This window comes from Papaver somniferum, chromosome 11, assembly GCF_003573695.1.
Source record: "Papaver somniferum cultivar HN1 chromosome 11, ASM357369v1, whole genome shotgun sequence".
Classification (NCBI taxonomy): domain Eukaryota; kingdom Viridiplantae; phylum Streptophyta; class Magnoliopsida; order Ranunculales; family Papaveraceae; genus Papaver; species Papaver somniferum.
This window is the reverse complement of record NC_039368.1, coordinates 34,660,725-34,674,328: the sequence shown is the minus strand read 5'-3', so window position 1 is coordinate 34,674,328 and position 13,604 is coordinate 34,660,725. Positions and strand designations below refer to the sequence as shown.

At 37.2% G+C, this 13,604-nt stretch overlaps 1 protein-coding gene across 1 annotated transcript; it reads left to right on the top strand.

Moving 5' to 3' along the window:
* The first annotated feature begins 10,971 nt into the window (after nt 1-10,971).
* On the top strand, nt 10,972-13,138 carry LOC113320969 (putative H/ACA ribonucleoprotein complex subunit 1-like protein 1). Its single transcript, XM_026568865.1, has 4 exons — nt 10,972-11,236; nt 11,317-11,465; nt 11,596-11,711; nt 12,765-13,138. Exons 1-4 carry the CDS (start codon nt 11,086-11,088, stop codon nt 12,934-12,936), a joined length of 588 nt encoding a protein of 195 aa, XP_026424650.1. The 5' UTR covers nt 10,972-11,085; the 3' UTR covers nt 12,937-13,138.
* The last annotated feature ends 466 nt before the right edge of the window (nt 13,139-13,604 follow it).

The window sequence follows — 13,604 nt, the reverse complement described above, 5'->3', positions numbered from 1 at the left end:
GGTTGGGATAGAAGGTGGAGGTTACATTAAGAAAGACAACCATCGAATTTAACTGGGTGCATCAAAAAGGGCTACCTCTTGCAAAGTGTCATGTAATCTTTTGTTTCCTTTTGTACATGTATCAAAAGTGTTTCCAAAAAAATCAAGTATTTATCAATTCCATCATCTCTTGTTCCAAAAATAAAAAGAGAATAGTCAATGTAAATAAGAGTCATGTAAAGAGTCATTTTGTTGTTTCATTGTAATAAGCAAGGAGGGTGTATGCCATTGATGTACAACGCGAGTAATTGTGAAATACCTCCAACTCATTTACAATTCTCGTAAAGTCCGGACAGCTAGCTAGATTTCGACCTCAGTTCTTAGCCTGAGAAACTATCTCTTGGTGATTAGTAGTCATAACTTCAGATCTTTCTTTACACATGTGTAGATACACTTTACACTCTTATCACATGTCTTTTTTTGTTATCAGTGCTAGGATTGTGCCTTCGATAGCTAGATTGACATCTCCATTTTGCTGTGAGCTTAAACTGTTTTGCACATGTCACATTTGATGGAATATGAGCTTATATTTTTTCCTTAGGTTTTGTAGGCACACCTCTGGTAAACCTTCACGAGACTTCACTCGTCCACTAGGGACACTTAGTGGTTTAAAAGGCTTAGTGCATACGCTAAATGCATTCGAGAGACCAGCGACAGTGGTATAGTTAGGATTTCCTTAGTTCTGTTTTACTTGAGGACAAGTAAAATTCAGGTTTGGGGGTATTTGATGAGTGCCAAATAATGTATATATTTATCCCTTTTTGTTGGCATTTTAACTCATCTTTTATGCATTAATTCTACATTTTATCCCATATTCTGTATTTTCATTGTTTTCAAGAATAAATATTTTTATTAATTAATTTTGCATTTTTAGGTAATAAATAAAGTTCGGATGAGTCGCGGAGCGAAAAGAGCAGAAAAGTAGTGAAAAGCCGGGAGAAATTACGCAAGGAAGCCGCGAAGAATGGTGCGCACAACCTCATTTTCTACACACAAAAGCGCCTCCGTTCTCAGCCATCAGATCATTTCTCAGAAGCATCCGACGGTCGCTCCTTGCTGATCATCAAAATCTGATGTCTCTGCCGAGCACCACAGCGCTGAAATTCCAAGCCTTCAGATTAGATGGTAGTTGAATCCAACGGTCGCTCCCTTGCTGTGCATCAAAGTTTGATATCTCCGCCTAACACTACAACACCTAACTCCATCTGTCATCGTTGATTTTGTTGTATCATATAATCCAACGGTCGCTCATCGCTTACCTCCGCATCACCGTCCGATCTACCTACCATCTCCATATCCCACGGCTCATCCTCGCTGTTCATCCGACTCGATGGATCCGCCTAACACCCTAGCAACCGAGCCTATACCACCTACCCAAACACTCCCTTTCTCCCATTCTATCGAGCCCTCCTCCTCCACCCACTCCTCTGCAGAAACCACCATCACCCTGCCGCACCACCATCACCACCACCACCTTCTCCACCTGCTCTGACTCCATCACCAACTCCTCTACCAACACCCCACCTCCACCATCATCACCCCCTAACTATCTAGCCCCCTATTCCCTCAATCTCTCACGTTTCTTCCCTGAAACCCTAAGCGTGAGAGATTGATGAAGTAGGTGACCTAGAGATGAAATTGAAGCATGGGAATTACGCAAGGGAAGCAGAGAAGACATGGGTCGATGCTAATTGAAGAGAAATCGCATCAAAGAAGGTAAAATCTGAAACCCTAATTTCTCTGCCAAATTAGGTATTTGGGAAATTGTCCCCAATTTTCAATTGAAAAAGCATGGAGAAGAACAGAGAAGATATGGGTATGGCCGAATTAGGTGAATTAGGTGAGAAATCCCAATTATTTTAATGTTTGATTTTAGGAAAATTTGGTATGAACCCTAAACTGAAATTGGGTATAAATATGGGTGTGGGTGTGTTGTAAACCTCATGTTGGGATTAGCCCACATCCAGGACTGCTAAAGTTCTGTTAATTCTCTTGTCCTGTTGAATTTTCATGTTTCAGTTAAATGTGCTAGTAGTTAATTCTCTTGCTGTGTTTTGTTAATTTCTTGCTTTGTTCTGTTATATGTTAAATGTTCTGTTAATTTCTTGCTCAGTTAGTATGTTCTGTTAAATGTTCTGTTATAAATATGTTAAATGTTCTGTTATTGTTAGTTCAGTTAGTTGTATCCTGTTTAGATGTTGCTCACTGTTAGTATCAATTCACTATCATGTTTGTTGTTGCTTTGTCACTGTCAATTTGAAGGAATGCTAGGCTAGGTATCTGTGAAGCAATGTGCTGATTGTGCAATGGCAAGAAATCAGTGCTCATAGCAAGCTGATGTTCTTGCCATTCTCCTTGTATGCTTAGGTTGTAGTGTTGATTGTGCATTGGGGGAAATTAGTGCTCACTAGTGACAATGAGCAAGCTAATTTTCCTCCCATTCTTTTAGTTTGCCTGTATCCTGCCTTAGCTTTGCTTCATTTCAGTTTCTTATTCATCCCTGCCCTTGGCCTTAGGCCTTGGTTCATTCTTGTTTTGTTTTGCTTTTGTTCATTGTTTTGTTGCTGTTTAGTTTTCATTTGTTTTGTTTCTTGTTTTTGCCCTGTGTTGTATTTGCTCCTCTGCTGCTACATTGCCTTCTGTCACAGTTGCTACTGCTGCTACCACTTCCACTGCTGTCAAGCTGCTGCTGCTCTTGTTGCTGCCTTGTCTGTTGCTGTCAGGCTGCTGCTACCCTGCCACTCCTTCTCCTGCAGCCAACTGAACCCAAGTTCCAATCCAACTGAGCCCAATTCAAATCAGTAAAGCCCAAAGGCCCAGACTCTTTACTAAAACAAAAGCCCAAGATCTAGACAACTGAGTCCAAAACCCAAATTCATTAAGGCCCAATCCAATTCAATTAATTGTGGGCTTAACCCAAAAGCCTGAACTCACTGTAAGGCCAAAGCCCAATTTGCATTTCAAAGACCAACTGAGCCCAAGCTCAGTTCCTTTTATTGTGAACAAACCCATTAGTACTTTAAGCCCAACAGTCCCAAAAGGCTTCATAGCCCAAAGCAAATCTAGGAACCCAATTAGCTAAAACACTTTCCAAAACACACCCGATCTCTGTGGATCGACCCGTACTTGCACGAGCTACAACTGACGACCGTGCACTTGCGGTATTACTGTAGGCCCCCGTTATTATTGCTTCATTTTTATACCCCTTTCGAGGCCTGCCAAGTTTTTGGCGCCGTTGCCGGGGACTATCAAGTTTTTGGCGCCGCTGCCGGGGATCTTTTTGCATTTAAATATAATATCTTTAAAAGCCTACCAAGTTAACTTAAGATTCGAAGCTCTCATCTAATGGTGGATATTGTTTGCTTGGTTCCAAAGTTAACTTAGCTTAAACCTGAAGCAACCTATGCTTTGAAGTTTATATAAGGGGAACTCTTGTCAAATAGGATCTTTGAATCCCGACATTACTTTTTGGTGTGTCCTAGTTGTATCTAGAGTCGTCCTATTCAAAAACCATTTTAGGGTTTAGCGACTACAAAGACTTCACTGGGATTCGTGAAGTCAGGTCCAATTATCTTTTACCTTGATAACTTGAGTATCTTGATCTTGATTGTTTGTAGAGCTTTCTTCATCAATCAAGATAGATAGTAATCAACAAAGTCTCTGCGTCTCATACTTTGTTGATTCCGGAAGTTTTATACTGGTGAGGTGAATAATAATCTAGGTTGCACTTCGGGATGCATAAGTCCGGATTTTGAGGATAGTCAGACTCTTGTCTAGGTTGATATCGATTTCTATCACCTGGATCTATCGTTTGATATGATTATCCATTTAGATCGTAAATCAAGAAATCAAATATATGTTTAATGTGTAGGAGGAAGATTTGGTTTAAAGTCTTCAATTGAGTTAAAGAAACTCTTAATCGTGGGTGAGATCGTCTAAGGGAATAAATTGCGTAGAGTCATGTTGGGATTTAAGAGGTGTAAGGAGCGCGAGTGTACCTGAATCAGTGGTAGACTGATTTCGGGTCAACTACATTCCATACCGAAGTTAATTGGTCGTAGGATAGTGTATGTAGCGGCTTAATACAGTTTGGCGTTCAATCTGGACTAGGTCCCGGGATTTTTATGCATTTGTGGTTTCCTCGTTAACAAAACTCTTGGTGTTTGTGTTATTTCTTTTTCCGCATTATATGGTTTATCTTTATAATTGAAATATCAAAGGTTGTGCGTTGATCAATCGTAGTAGCTAGGTCCAACCTTGTTAGTTAGAAAATACTTGATTGATCCTTGGACATTGGTCTTTGGTACCGTCCAAGAACTCTCTTTGTAGTTAGGTTCACTGATTCAATTTTGTAAACGTTGTAACAACAAGAGAGATATAACTATGGGCACTTTCCTCGATTGAGTTTTTACTCTCAGAGTTGTGTTGAGTTTGTCCATACATATTGCCCAAGAAAAATTTGGTGGTGTATCTTGGTACCCCCATCACTTTCACTTGGTACTTTGAAGTTATTTTTGGTAGTAATTATTTTAATATAATGTACTTGCTCTAACAATAATGTACAACTTGAAACTGTGAACGTCATTTCAAATCTAACTCTTGCCAAAAAAAATAATTTTTTGTATATAAGGGAACAACGAGAATCACTTTTCTAGCAAATGCTCCATATGGAGTACGACCCCTTCCCCCTTAGATTTGATGGGAAACTTATCAAGTTATTTGTATACCCATTTTTTAATCTTGAAATTACACACATATTTATATATATATATATACAGTCTAACCTCGATAAATGAGTAGCTTTAGGTCCGGAAAAAATAAAATCGTTTGGCGAGGTTATTTATTTATCGAAGATGAATATTTATTCATTTAGATATTATTTTTTACATCTTATCAATTGATGTCAAATTTAGTTTACACTATATAATTGTGTTAGACGTTGAACATCTTTTGATTTATCGTTCCTAACAAGAATATGTAGTTATGAAATCACCTACTTGCGAAGAAATTACTGAGTCCGTAATAAATAATGAGAATGATCCCGAACCATGTAATAACAGTAATATCAAATGAGGCTTTGCAATCAACAGTCGCCATAAAAATTTACTTTTTACGCGTAGCAAAATATTCTGGAAGTTGAGCATCTTTTGATTGTGTTAGACGTTGAACATCTTTTGATTTATCGTTCCTAACAAGAATATGCAGTTATCGAATCACTTACTTGCGAAGAAATTACAGAGTCCATAATAAATGATGAGAATGATCATAAACCATGTAATAACAGTAATATCAAGTGAGGCTTTCCAAGCAACTATCGCCATAAAAATTTTACTTTTTACACATAGAAAAATATTCTAGAAGTTGTGCATCATGACGAAAAATTGATGACGTGATGCATTTTGGTTTAGGTGGAAGGAAAAAACAATCAATTTTGCATGTATTTTTTGAAAAGAAATGAATTCTTGTATAAACATTATTGAATGGATGAAATACTTTGGTCTAATAAGTATACATTATGTACGGAAATTAGTAATTATTTTATGCTTTATATTGTCATTAAGAACTTGAAAAAAGTTATTCATTAAATTATTTAGCCCCTTTACCCAAGACGAGACCGAAGAAAATTATTCATTGGATGAGGTTATTCGTTAATATTCATTTATCGAGGTTAGACTGCATGCATATGTAGGATTTTAATATTTTGAGGGTATTTCCAAACAATACAAAAATTTAATACAAAGAGATTCTATGAATCCTAAATATTTTAACCGAGTTACCAAACACACAAGGGATTTGCATGAATTGTGAATTCTGCAACCAAACCCACCATGATCATCTTTTTATAGTTACCTTAACCGTAAGATTTTAATTAGGATTTATTTTTATTCTTTACTAAATCACCTATTATTCAAACCCTAATCATAGTAATTATTCCGAGAGTGATCCAGGAAGATCCATGCGAAACCTTTAGATAAATCAAAACAAAAATCTAGGTCAAACCCATTTGATGGTGTATGCAAGTTCAGAGAACTTATAATCTTCTGGTACTAAAGTTGTTGGATAAGTTGATACCAACTTGATTAAAATATATAGGGGTTCAAGTAGAGCAACGAAGTGTAGGTATATGCATCGATTTTTTAGGTATAGGCATCGAATTTTTTTAGGCGAAGGAAAATTGGTGCAATATATGGATCTGTTGTTGTACCATCTCGTCAGCAAGTTTGACAGGTTGCAACATCATGGAATCCAAATGATTATATTGCAAAGGTGACTATCTACCGTGATCTGACCAAAAAGATATTTCAATTCAACCAGTCGATTAATAGAAATTTATATTATAGACAAAAAAACAGTCAACATTGTCTTTGGTTGAAAAAATTGTAAAAAGTAATTAGGTTGCATCTAGCTAATTAGATGGGTGTTGTTTTTTTAGTTAGGAACTAAGGGTTGTATTTAACCCAATTAAAGGTTGTATGTACACTTCAAAAAGCAAAAAGAAAGAACCATAATATTGGGCATACCAAAATCTTTCAAGGCATACTGAATGAAGACAAAAAAAGGTTGTTGAATAACAAAATCAGATAACCCCTTAACCCAAAATTTTTTTAATGGCAAATCTGCCCTTTACGTATTAGTGTTAATAATCTTGATTAGTGGTTAAATATTTTGTTTAGTGATTAAGATAATTTTCAGAATTATAAGAGTTGTTTAGATGAAAAATTTGAGGAAAAAAAAATCAAAGTTTTGGTTTGGTTAAGAAGGAGAGAAAGAGAAGGAGAAAGTGAGAAAATTCTAATTCTTGATTCAATGGAGGATGAGGAGGGTCATCATTCATCTAAAAAACCTACGAAAATACACATCAACTACAACAATGATCCAGAAATGGCTGATTTCTTAGATTATGAGAATGATTTTACACCCACTCAAACTCAAGCTCAAACTCAAACACAAACTCAAGATGATGATTTTTATGAGCCAAATCCTGATGATGAATACATTGATGAGGAACCCAATTCTTCTAATACACAGGTACACTTATATCCTATACTTAATCTCACTTTTATAGCTCTCAATTATCAAAAGTTAGGTTTTTTGAATCATGGTTCGGCGAAACAGGTTGAGGTTCGGCTCACATCTATGAGCCGAATCTACCATTGATGAACGGTTCGGCTTACTGAATCTGTTTACTGCATGCGCCGAACCTATAATTTCCAATTCCAACCCTTTTGCTAGACACTAGTTCGGCTTATATGAAAGTTTCATAGTAAGCCGAACAACATCCTGAATAGCCCGGAATAGAATCATTACTAATTCGGCTTACATATCCAAAATCGTATGTGCCGAACATAATTTTTTAATTTCTGGGTTGAAATATTGTTACTGGTTCGGCACATATGGAGAATATCGTATCAGCCGAAACCTCTTATGTTCAAGGTTCGGCACATAATTTGATTATAGTATGAGCCGAACATAAATTTTTAAATTTTTGGGTTAAAATATTGTTCGAGGTTCGGCACATATTGAGGATATCGTATAAGCCGAAACCTCTTATGTCCAAGGTTCGGCACATAATATGATTATCTTCTGAGCCGAACATAAATTTGTAAATTTTTGGGTTAAAATATTGTTCGAGGTTCGGCACATATTGAGGATATCGTACAAGCCGAAACCTCTTATGTCCAAGGTTCGGCACATAATATGATTATCTTCTGAGCCGAACATGCATTTGTTAACTTTTGGGTTAAAATATTGTTTGTGGTTCGGCACATATTGAGGATATCGTACAAGCCGAAACCTCTAAATGTTTATAGTTCGGCACATAATGTGATTATCGAATGCGCCGAACCTTGTTATTATATTCCCTTTCTAGTGTTTAACCTTGTGATATTCTTTGTAGATCGTGCTTGGACCCATGGAAAATCAACCTGATCCAGTAGACATAATTCACGAGGATACTAAGGATCACTTCCAAAATGATTTGGTATGTAAGAACCTTTTGCTTACCTTAATGTTGTCGGAATATTCCAAAGTTTTGCTTACTAATTACTTGTTTTGGAATGAACGTAGATATGGAAAACTAAACCAGAAGTTCTGGATTAGCTTGAGGAACACGCGATGAAGATAAATTGTGTACTAGTTAAAGGACAACAAAGCCGATGGGATCGGTTTGAAATGATTTGTGAGCGTAGTGGAACCGGCTCTAGCAAGGTTAAAAAGGGTACTGTATACGTTGGGAAGACCGGGAGAAAGAATAGGACGAAGACGAAGAAAAGAAATTGCCCTTTCAAGATCGTTTTCAACCTCAAGAATAAGTCCATGAACAAAGAAGATCAATATTGGATAATGAATAAAGATATGGATTGTCGTCATAACCACCCACGTCCCAAAGACCTTCATGGACATGCGAAAGTAGCGCGACTCAAACCCGACGAGATGCTAGAAGTGGATAAAATGACACGAGCACGTTTGCCACCTTCTAGGATTCTTAGCAAATTGAAGGCGGACAACAACAATAACAAGTCGACTATGCAAACTATCTACAATGCAAGACAAAAGATTATAATACTCAATTTGCAAGGTAGGATGGTGATGCAACAAGTAATGTGGTTAGGGGTGAAGAATAACTACGCTTGCCAAAAGAAGTTGGATGACTTTGGTCAAGTCACACACCTTTTCCTTTCCCACCCGGAATGCGCCCAATTGGCTTTATGCTTCCCACAAGTTATTATATTGGATTGCACGTACAAGACTAATAAATATGAGATGCCGTTGATGAACATTGTGGGGCATACTTCGACAAAGGCACCGTTCACCGTGGCTTTTTGTTTCATGAAAAACGAGAAGAAAGAGAGTTATGTTTGGGGGTTAGAACAATTGAAGTTAATCTTCAGGGAGGGTGCTCTTCCTAAAGTGTTCGTTTCCGATCAAGATTCATCGTTGATGTATGCTATTAAGAAGGTATTTCCGGATGCATTCAATTTTCTTTGTACGTTTCACATATGGTGCAATGTGAGGAAAAAATGTCAACCGATAATTCAACCACTTAAGTTGAAAGAATTAGAGAATATTGCTAAGCTACCGTTGGAGACACGAGTAAAGAAAAAGAAGGAATTCTTGAAAGCATATGATTCGGCGCGTAACTAACATTAGAGGATAAGCCGAACTCTATAAATTCGGCGCATAACCGTTAAGCTATTCATTAAAACATGAAATTGAAGGTGTCCATAACCAAACCCAACACAATTAAAAACACCATAAAAGTGTACTTAAAACTTAAGAAAAACATTAAAAGGAAGTTGGAAACATAAAAGGACATTTAACCACGACCCCTCTTCTTAGTGGTAGGATTTTGTCCGGGTTCCTCGGGTCCTTCTCCTTTGTTGATGATTGCATCCCACTTTTTGTAGAGGTAGTTTTGTTCTTCCATGGTCATTGGTGTTTTGGAATCAATTTTGTCCTTCATTTTTTTCAACATCTCCCTACCCGCGGCATTGGTCCTGACACAAGTATGAAAGTTATAAGACTAATTCGGCGCAAGTATGAATCATGTCTTGAAATTTTTATTAGCTTACACAGAGAGTGGATCGGCTCATACCACAAAATAATTATACGCCGATCCTAAATATTCGGCTCAAAACCTATATTGTCGAGTAAGCCGAACCCTGTATTCGGCTCACAACCGATATTGTCGAATAAGCCGAACCTATGATTATGAACTCAAAAATGTATTCGGCGCAACATGATATCATATAAATAAGCCGATCCTACACACTTGTAAAATTTATGAAATTTTAACAATGATATTCGGCGCAGCCCTAATACTATCGAATAAGCCGAATCTAGACTTATGAATTGAAACATTTATTCGGCGCAAAACTAATACTACCATACAAGCCGATCCTAAGCACATGCAAAAATTCTGAAATTCAAACAACATTTATTCGGCACAAAACTAATACTACCATACAAGCCGATCCTAAGCACATGCAAAATTTCTGAATTTCAAACAACATTTATTCGGCACAAAACTAATACTACCATACAAGCCGATCCTACGCACATGCAAAATTTCTGAAATTCACAAAACATATTCGGCACAAAACTAACACCATCGAATAAGCCGATCCTAAATATAAGTCTCTGTTTTACTAAGTTCGGCTCAAAACAAATTTCAGATATACGCCGAGCCGTTCATATGCACTTTCAGGGTTCAGTTTCAAGAACAGCTCGGCGCACATCTAACATTTGTTTTACGCCGAACCATACCCTGTAACCGCCGCAAAACACATGATTTTGACGAATTAAATCGACCAAAACAATCAAAAACATCAAATATGAGATGGGTTTGTAGAACTAACCTTCTTATTTTCATTTCCGGCGTTGGTTCTTTTTCAATCTCTTCTTCCGATTGATTTTGTGGTTGATTTTGAGTTTGTTCTTCACTCTCTAAATCTTCTTCTTCATGAATAGGTTGTTCAATCGATCGATTTGAACGAGATACTGCCTTACGACGATCCATTATATAGTTTCACAAATCGACAATTAAATTTCCGCGATGGAAAAAAAAGAAAGGGAAGTGTGGAGTTCGGCTGTGGAGAGGAAGAAGAAGAAGGTGAATGAAACTGATTTTAGGTGTAGTTGATTATAGGTTTTGTATTAGGGTTAGGGATAGATTAGTAGTAATTTAATGGATTTAAGGGCATATAGGTAATTGAACCACCCCATAGGGTACCCCTTATAAGGTCACCCAAGTTAGGACTAGTCCTTTGTATGCCTTGAAAGTTTTAGGCATGTCCAAAATTGGTGTTCAAAAGAAAAACACCGAAAAAGAAAGAAAAAAAAACAAGCTGTAAAAAAAACTAAAATTTGGGCCTTAACAATGTGAGGCTCTAGCCTCTAGGCTATAAAATAACTGGCCTGGTATAAAAGACGGCTCTGCCTTCTCAGTTCAGCACTGTTTTCTTCTCTCCCTTCTGTTTCGAATTAGGGTTAGGGTTTAGTCATCTAGGCAGGAAGGTTTAGGGTTTAGTCATCTTGACAGGAAAAATGCGTCCTCCAAGAGGTGGTGGCGGTTTCAGAGGCAGAGACGGTGGTCGTGGCAGAGGAGGTGGGGGTCGTGGATTTGGTGGGGGTCGTGGTTTTGGAGGTGGTCGTGGTGGTGGATTTAGGGATGAAGGTCCTCCTTCCGAAGTCGTAGGTCTGTCTCTTTCTCCCTCTAGGGTTTAAGCTCTCTTGCTATGTTATACACTAAATCGATTTTGATTTTTTTTTCCGCAGAGGTTTCATCTTTCTTACATGCCTGTGAGGGTGATGCTGTAACTAAACTGACACATTCCAAGATTCCATATTTCAATGCTCCAATCTATTTGCAGAACAAAACCCAGATTGGCAAAGTCGATGAAATCTTTGGCCCTATCCATGAATCTGTAAGTTGTTGGTTTTTATTTTTTGTAACCTAAAAGTTAGGTAGTGGAAAAGATCTTCATCCGTCTTTTTGGTTATATTTTTGAGTTCTTTTTAGTTTCATAATTGATAATCTGGGTTTATTTGTTGCAGTTATTTTCGGTTAAAATGATGGAAGGCATTGTTGCAACTTCTTATGCAGCAGGAGACAAGTTTTACATTGATCCAGCAAAGTTGTTACCACTAGAGAGATTCCTTCCACAACCTAAGTATGATTACCCTCAGCTCTATCTACTGAATTTTGTTATTCATTTTTTGAATTTTAATCTTGTTTGATGGTAGCATTTTAACATGGTTCCTTGTCGATTGCTCTGGTTTACATTTTGTCATTAGAGGCTCTGTGAAAGTCTGTTCTCTGACTAAACTAATGATATTTTTATCCCCCCCTTCTAGAAGGGAATAGTGTTATTTTTGCCCCAAAATATGTTGCCAAACATGTAGGGTTTTATGGAAGATTCTGTGCTTCTCATGTGTTCAAATCTTCTTCAGAGTTTTCAGAGTCAAATAATCATGGTTTGTATGGCTAATTTCTTGTTTTACGAAGTTTAGTGTCAAGATATTGAGGCTTTTGCAACCAAGAAAACCTAACCTGGTGCCATGACTTATATGAATCATGACATTTATAGGCAACCTTAGTGACATATAATATGGCTTGTCAATGTTAATTCATACACTAAATTGGGCAAGGAGAAAGCTATTCGGGCTATTCTTTAAATCTATTTTATCTTTATGTCTTTTTTACGCTTTGCCCATTTTGTGCGCTGGACATTCTTTAATTCCTACACGTGTATCTAACCTGGGTGGTTGTTGGTTTGTTCTCTATTAGAACTTAGAAGTCGTCTGCATTTGGTTTTAGTCTTCTTTTGTTTCTTTCCTCTCACTGCTGACCAGCTTGTGCCATGCTATAGCTTGTTAATCCCTTTATCTTACCCCAAACTCAACTAGCACACATTGCAAGTTTTCATCGAAACACATTTTGGTTGTCCAAGCATATGGATAGAGCCTTCTTGCATAGAAGAAATCAGATGTATTACTGTCTATTTTGATTCTATATTACTCAGTTGGTTGGAACTTCTGTTCTGTAATTTTTTTAATCTGACAGTGAGTTCGCAGGTGTTGTAACAACAGTAGGAAGTGTTTGCAGTATCATGTTAATTCGTTTTTAATGTACTAATTTGTCCTGTGAACTACCCTTCAGAATAGATGTGTTGTTCTCCATGATTGGATAAAGTTTTCTTTCTCACCTGGATTTTGTAATGTAGGGGTTCACAAGCTTCTAGAGGTGGTGGTCGTGGGGGAAGAGGTGGATCCAGAGGTGGCTTTAGAGGAGGAGGTCGCGGTGGTGCTCCCTTCCGTGGAAGAGGTGCTCCCTTTCGAGGAAGAGGTGCTCCTCGAGGTGGAGGTGGTGGCTTCAGGGGTCGAGGGAGATTTTAAGGCAGTAATCATCTCTTGTAATCTTTTCTGCTTACTTGTCTCTCTTTATTCCTTGGTAGTTTTAGGGAATGAATTTCTAGAACTTCAGTTTAACATTGTTTTTTGTAGCATTACTCCTACTCATATCACTGTTAATGAAGTAATGTTTCTGTTTATTGACAAGATATTATTAATAGTATAGTTTATATAATTTTAAGTCTTACCGCCATACTTCAATGAATACAATTATCAAAAAAAAGAAGAAGTGATGACTATTTTATTTTTCTTCTTTATCTGTTCTTACTTCCTTCCAGTTAGACGTTAGCAACAATGGACAGATGAGAGTAAAATAGCTGTAGAGAAATTGAAGCTAGATGATTCAGGGTATTTATCTCACTTGTCTATTTCATGATAAGGATAAGATAGATCAATGTTGTTCTTTTCGTCTGTTGTCTATTAGATGTAGATACAGTTTGGTTCTTGGGTGTAAACTGTTTGAAGCAGTATGAGACATTATGAGGTAGAGGACGTATATGAGCTGGTTCCCCATCTCTTTTTGTTATCATCCTTCATTTTGTTAAGTTTGGGTTGGGCAGGTTGGATTGTGCAAAACCAAAATGTTTACATTTTTGTTTAATAAATTGAAGTTTATATCTCGAATATGAGTTCTGTTTTTAAAGATTTTTCAA

Coding starts and splice junctions, on each gene's coding strand:
- LOC113320969 (XM_026568865.1), top strand. CDS start 11,086: ATGCGTCCTCCAAGAGGTGGTGGCGGTTTCAGAGGCAGAGACGGTGGT. Junction 11,237..11,316: donor TCCTCCTTCCGAAGTCGTAG/GTCTGTCTCTTT, acceptor TTTTTTCCGCAG/AGGTTTCATCTTTCTTACAT. Junction 11,466..11,595: donor TTGGCCCTATCCATGAATCT/GTAAGTTGTTGG, acceptor TATTTGTTGCAG/TTATTTTCGGTTAAAATGAT.